This window comes from Sinocyclocheilus rhinocerous, unplaced genomic scaffold (assembly GCF_001515625.1).
Source record: "Sinocyclocheilus rhinocerous isolate Xijiao unplaced genomic scaffold, SAMN03320098_v1.1 scaffold750, whole genome shotgun sequence".
Lineage (NCBI taxonomy): Eukaryota > Metazoa > Chordata > Actinopteri > Cypriniformes > Cyprinidae > Sinocyclocheilus > Sinocyclocheilus rhinocerous.
The window spans coordinates 91,955-99,079 of record NW_015653476.1 but is presented as its reverse complement, the minus strand read 5'-3'; the positions used below and the strand labels follow the sequence as shown (position 1 = coordinate 99,079).

Here is a 7,125-nt window from a genome sequence, read left to right as displayed (position 1 = left end):
ATTCCAGAATCATGAAATTAGCCACATATCAAGTTTATTCAGTTTTCAACTGCTTCTAAATAAAAAAGTGCTTCCTGGGAGAGAGAGAGAGACTCTTTGACTCTTCGTAACTTTGCAGATATTGTTTATGCTCAAACAGCAACATTACACACTAACGTTAAAAAAGTGAAATTGCAATGAACCACCCCTTTAACAACATTCTTCAAAATATCTTCTTTTGCATTCAACAGAAATAAGAATCTCACACAGATTTGGAACAACTTGAGGGTGGGTAAATGATGACAGAAATTCAAATTTTGGGTGAAGTCTCTCTTTAAACTGAACTAATTCAGCATTTCCTTTACACAGACCATATCCAACAGAGAGCACCATTTTACTTTGGTGTAGCAGCCACTTCAGTGAAAAACACAGACATTCCAGAATCATGAAATTAGCCACATATCAAGTTTATTCAGTTTTCTACTGCTTCTAAATAAAAAAGTGCTTCCTGATTCTCAATCATATAAGCACACAACAAAAAAACAGCATGATACTGCAATGAATGCAATGTTACATTTATCTGAAATGTTATATTTAATGAAACCCATCTTACCCGTTCCACCTCTCTGCTGATGAGGAAGAAGAGGTATTCAAAACTTCGAGGAATCACACCACGCAGCTCATCAGAAAAGTTATCCAGCTCTGAGGGACCTGCACACACACAAAATATAGTCTCAGCCTCAGACGTAATGCCCACGGACCGCTGGCTGAACATCTGATGCAAAAAAATAAAAAAAAATAAAAAACACTAAATTTTCATCTCAATTTTAAGAGATGAACTATTTCTTGAAGTTAGTACCCCTCAAGTGTACTAGCAGAGTAACCACACTTCATACTACAGTTGCGCATATTAACTAAAGACAGACATGTAGGAAGAAGAGGTATTCAAAACTTCGAGGAATCACACCACGCAGCTCATCAGAAAAGTTATCCAGCTCTGAGGGACCTGCACACACACAAAATATAGTCTCAGCCTCAGACGTAATGCCCACGGACCGCTGGCTGAACATCTGATGCATACGGCAAAATTTAAAAAAAATTTAAAAAAATAAAAAACACTAAATTTTCATCTCAGTTTTAAGAGATGAACTATTTCTTGAAGTTAGTACCCCTCAAGTGTACTAGCAGAGTAACCACACTTCATACTACAGTTGCGCATATTAACTAAAGACAGACATGTTCCACTAACATCTGACAACTACAGCATGTGAAATATTTTGTTGGAAAAATGGGTTTTAGCTAATTTTCGAAACAAATGCCTCTTCTTTTGTCTTAATATCATTGCAGTAGATAAAATAGCATTTTTATTTGATCTCAAGTGTCCAATTACATTTTAAGAGCTACTGTAAGTTGCATGCATACACAGACAAAAGACGAGTCCTCTGCACAATCTGACTTTGTTGCAGCCTAGAATCACACACAAAATATAGTCTCAGCCTCAGACGTAATGCCCACGGACCGCTGGCTGAACATCTGATGCATACGGCAAAATTTAAAAAAAATTTAAAAAAATAAAAAACACTAAATTTTCATCTCAGTTTTAAGAGATGAACTATTTCTTGAAGTTAGTACCCCTCAAGTGTACTAGCAGAGTAACCACACTTCATACTACAGTTGCGCATATTAACTAAAGACAGACATGTTCCACTAACATCTGACAACTACAGCATGTGAAATATTTTGTTGGAAAAATGGGTTTTAGCTAATTTTCGAAACAAATGCCTCTTCTTTTGTCTTAATATCATTGCAGTAGATAAAATAGCATTTTTATTTGATCTCAAGTGTCCAATTACATTTTAAGAGCTACTGTAAGTTGCATGCATACACAGACAAAAGACGAGTCCTCTGCACAATCTGACTTTGGTGCAGCCTAGAATTAAACTGCTGGTTTTGTCTGGCCAGAAGAGAACGGCACACTATTTCGACACACTATTTCCCTGTTTAATACTGTAAAGCTGCTTTGACACAATCTGCATTGTAAAAAGTGCTATATACATAACGGTGACTTGACTTGACAAAAGATTTACCTAGCAGGCTTATTGAAAAGAGACTTCATCACTTACCCAGCATGGTGAAGGTCTTTCCTGAGCCCGTCTGTCCACTGAAAAACAAACACACCACATCATGAATATGCCACGGCTCTAAAACATTTGAATACAAGCCACACAGGAACTCACTAGGCAAAAACGGTCCCGTTGTATCCATTCATGCACGACTCCACAATGTTTTTAGCCACACTGGAGAAAACCTCCTCCTGAGAGCCATAAAGAACAGTGATGAGATGATGAGATGACCTAGAGAAGATGAATGTAACCCCTGCCTCACCTGGCATGTGTTCATGTCGGCGACATGGTCGTATGTGAAGGTCCGAGGCTCTGGTTTGCAGTGCAGTCTGACGGTGTGCGGTGAGGTCACTGTCAAACATAGACTGTGATCACCGTCTGTCGTCAACCCAGTGCCGTGAGTCAGCGGCCGAACCCGCACAAACACCTTGATGGCATCTCCATCACTGCAGGAGGATTAGTTCACAAAAAAAAGCTAATTCTGTCACCATTTACTCACCCTTATGTTCTTCCTAACCTGTTTGAGTTTCTTTCTTCTGTTGAACACAACATGCTGGCAACCAAATATAGTCAACATTTGAAGTGGATCAAAAAAAGTTCAAAGTTGTCCTAAGACAAGAACACATTTTGGTTTTAAGTTTTAGGACAACTTTGATGAAAGGTTTTGATCTACTTCAAATGTTGACTAATGTAGTTGCCAGTAGACACTGAATTCCAAGGCATCTTTATTTTCATACTTAAACTCAATGGCTACCGTCAATATTCTTCAAAATAACTTCATTTGTGTTGAAACAACTCGAGAGTGAGTTAATGATGACAAAAATGTAACTTCTGGGGTCTCAGTAGAGCATAAATTATTTTTATAAATGATCGCCACATTCGTTTAGCAAACGTATGGCGCTTTTCCACTGCGTGGTACGGCTCGGCTCGCGTTTCCACTGCAGTTTAGTACCGTTTTAGAGTGTGAGGGATTATTCACGTCTTTATAGTTGCACCACCTATACTGCCCCGACTCCTGAAAACACTTTTTCATTCCACGTCGCCCCATCAAGCTCTCGCTGGATCTAATCGTGTAAAAACGAACAACCTCGATGTATATAATGGTATAAAATATTAACTTAGTAATCTCGTTTATCCTCAATCAGTTTTGAACCGTAGTATCATTTATCTGTGTAACGTTATATTTATTTAACCATTTAATTTATATTTATATAACTTACCTATTGGCGTTTGATTCCGCGGTTGCTGCACAGAAAACAAACAATACAATTATTTTAAAAAGCAAAGCTAAAGTAAATAAGATGCTAATATAAACGACAGCAAAAGCTTGTCAGTAAACATTAAGGTGTGCTAACGTTAGCATTGCCCCCCAATAATAACGATTATCTTTGGTTTATCAGATGTAACAAATCAGATAAACATTTCGGATATTTAGTTTAGTGTCATGCGAAGATTGTAAACAGTACATTAACTCATAACATGAGTAAACAAATCCTCACCTTTGCCTTTTAGATTCATGATTCATTACTAGATTTCCTCTTTCTCCCTCCGTTCTCGAAGGATAGGTACAAAATTTGGCGCCTCGTTCTTCTTCTTTGGGTTTTAACGGCAGCCTGCATCCCCGGATGCTGCACTACTGCCATCTGCTGGAGTTACTTTACATCTACATTGTTCACAGTGTCATATTATCCCCGGTATTCACCTGCTATCCTTGAAAAATTGGCCGTGTATTTTACCTTGTCACTGCAGTATTCTTCTTTACCCTTTTGTCATTCCTAATCTTTCTATTTCTCCCATCAAGTCCTGATATCTGGCAATATTTAAGGGGAAGGGAAAAAAAAAACTTTGGTTGCTTGACTAAAGAAATATTTTGATGACAGTATTATTTATTTATTTATTAATTATTATTATTACATTTACATTTAGTGATTTAGCAGACGCTTTTATCTAAAGCGACTTACAAAGTAGAAGCAATCAGACCAACGAGAGAGCAACAATATACAAGTGCTGTGACAAGTCTCAGTTAGTCTAGCACAGTGCACATAGCTAGTTTTTTTTCTTTCTTTTTTTTTTAGATAAATAAATATTCTTCACAAATAAAACAAGAACCATCAGCGACCAGTTCTCCACAGCACAAACTGACAAAACCTTCATAAGCACAAATACTCATTCTCTCTCCTCCTCCTCTCCGCTCTCAGAGGCAGACGTTTCTAAACGTATCCTTTCCAATCATCCTATACCTGCCCGCTTATCCCCCCTCACCTCCTTCAGGACATTTCTTCTTCAGTCATACCTGCGCTCACTCACATTATCAACACCTCTCTTCACTCTGGTACATTTCCCACAGCATTTAAGCAGGCTCGGGTAAGCCCACTGCTTAAAAAAACCTCTCTAAATCCAGCACTTTTAGAAAACTACAGACCGGTATCCCTTCTTCAGTTCATTGCAAAGACACTTGAGCGAGTTGTGTTCAACTAACTCTCTATGTTTCTTGCACAGAACAACCTCATGGACAGCAACTACGGATGCACGACATTGGATTTTTGCCGATATCTGATATGCCGATATTTGTCAATTATTTTTGGCCGATACCGATATATTTCCTTTTGTTTGGAACCAACACCAAGTCTCTCCTGTTTGTAAATTATAAGCAAATTATTTTTAATTATCAACAACATGAAGTGCACTAAACCTTGTGATTATATTACGTCAGAGTTTCCCAAACTGGGTTTGTGAAGGAACTGCAGGGGGTTTGTGAGTTTAATGAAAAGCTTTAAATTAAATCAGAAAAATGTCAAATTAAAACAATTGTAAAATCAATCAAAATAAACCACTTACTGAAAAAATGAAATATTTTATATTTCTGCATGTCATGTGACCACAACCAACAGGGAACCGTGAACATGCAAACGTTATACTTCATTATTAAAATATTTATTTTAAAATCTCAGGGGTCCTTCAAATAAAAATATATCAGGTGAAAGAGGATCAGATGACAAAAAAGTTGGTGATTTGTGCATTTTAATGTGTTTGAAAGACAAACGGCTGGTAAAATAACCAACTGAGTGATAATTCAAATAGAAATGAATGTGTTCATCAGTAGTTGATGCAATGTTGAAACACTTCTTAAACCTGAAATGATTTTGTAAATCCAGATGCTGTGTATAAACCTGACTAATGACTGATCCCTGTGTGAATCTCCACAAAACTGTGTTTATATGCAGTCGGACATTTAAGAAAGGAACATTTAAAAGATGAAGAAGAGGAATTAGGCAGAATCAATAAATTATTGCTATTGTATTAATGTGTAATCCATAAAAATAACTGTAGTTTGATTATGAGCGTTTTAAAGTGTAATTTACTCTAATTACAAGTACTTAATTTTTGTAATCTGATCACGTAATCCAGATTACATGTAATCAGTTACTATCCAGCTCTGAATGTCTCTCAGCTGTCATTATATGTATGCTCACACACAACATGAATTTGTGAAAATAATACATATACTCTTTCATAATTTATCATTTTATATTATTTTAAAAACATCCATTTTGTATTGTTGTCAATTACACTTTTTTCCCCCTGATTTTTATAATTTTTCACCATTTACACATTAACTAAAAATGCTTTTTAAAGTATCTCAAAATAGGAAACGCACCCCTATAATAGTTATAATAGTGAAATTAGTGAATGTGAAGTCCATCAGTCACAAAAACCACTACCAGAAGCACAAGCAAAACAATGGAGAGAAGGGTCTGATGTGAGTGTTGTAATCCTCTTAGACCAGTGGCCTCTACAGCTTAAGAGTCCTACAACGCTGATCAAACTCTTGACCAGATAGATGAAAGTACAAAAGTGCTGACAGTACATTCATGTTTTAAGTTCTCAAGCTAAAATGTACATTTAAAACAAAGGTTTCATTGCTTGTGTCAAACCATACATTTACACCTTTTTGGTTTTATAAATAATAAACCTGATAAGCAAAACAAATGTATGCACATAAACCATATTTTCCTTTATGGTTACAACGCACCTGGTAGCAAAGTAACCACACTCTTTCTAAACTTACATTAATTGAATCGGTTTAGGAATAAGCCATTTTAACTGTAGCAGATAACTAAGAAACGAATAGGCTATAATCAATGTAGACTTAAATTTTACATCCACTTGCTGTAATCAGGTTGATTAAACGGCAAAAAAAAAAAGCAAAAGAAAGGAAAAATGGTTCTAAGCAATATACAAGCAAAAAAAAAGAAAAAAGAAACCACAGTAGAGATACACAAGATAAGAGTAACATAAATAACGTTAAATAATAACGTTTACCCTTCTTTTCCGACAACATATGGTCCACGAAATTGTAGACCGATTTGAAGCTCTTTGTGTGAAAACGTGACATTCATACACCATTGTAATAGACTAGAGAGAAAAGTACAGACACTGGAATCATTAAACACAATTAGAAAATTGATCAACTCACAACAGGTTTTCCAAAAAACTTTAAATAAGAAAAAAATAGATAAGAAACTACAGTATGCATACAGTAAAATGTAAACTGGAGTGTTCCTCACTGTACTAATATGTTTTTATCAACCCTGTCTTGGCCACAAGTTCTCATTCACATCATATGGATTTTCTTTAATTAGCTAAACATCTTGGGAAAAAATGCTTTTTATAATGCTTTTTATGATAAAAGCATTAGGAAGACACCAAGTAAAGTTTACTGTATGAAGCTTGAAAAAGAGAACACAATGCTTTATCAATATGAAAAAGACTATTTTTAACTATTGTTTTCATTACTGGTTCTGTATACAGTATATGGGTTGCTGGAAGGTCAAAATGTATTCATTATAAGCTTATAATTAAAACAAAGTTGCATCTTCTGCAAAAAAACCATATCACTGCAAAGTCTTAACACTGATCCAGGTACCATCTCTGTATGTGTGGGGGACGAAGAGTTAAAGAGGTGAGTCCTTGTGCATGATGGAGAAGGACAGCGTTTTCTGCAAGTAATCCTGTAAGACAG

The 7,125-nt window shown here is 35.9% G+C and overlaps 1 protein-coding gene across 1 annotated transcript; it reads right to left on the bottom strand.

Moving 5' to 3' along the window:
• Positions 1-893: 893 nt before the first annotated feature.
• On the bottom strand, positions 894-3,662 carry LOC107716237 (kinesin-like protein KIF15-A). The gene is made up of 6 exons (XM_016522621.1): positions 3,602-3,662; positions 3,323-3,347; positions 2,365-2,548; positions 2,217-2,293; positions 2,103-2,140; positions 894-985 (listed from the first exon to the last, which is right to left on the bottom strand). The coding sequence occupies exons 1-6, from the start codon at positions 3,618-3,620 to the stop codon at positions 894-896; spliced, it is 435 nt and encodes a 144-aa protein (XP_016378107.1). The 5' UTR covers positions 3,621-3,662.
• Between the last annotated feature and the right edge of the window lie 3,463 nt (positions 3,663-7,125).

Bases quoted from the DNA above. Each gene is read 5' to 3' on its own strand.
- LOC107716237 (XM_016522621.1), bottom strand. The intron at 2,294-2,364 runs GTGAGGCAGGGG...TATGGCTCTCAG, and splicing joins CCGACATGAACACATGCCAG to GAGGAGGTTTTCTCCAGTGT. The intron at 986-2,102 runs GTAAGTGATGAA...GTGTGTGTGCAG, and splicing joins AAAGACCTTCACCATGCTGG to GTCCCTCAGAGCTGGATAAC.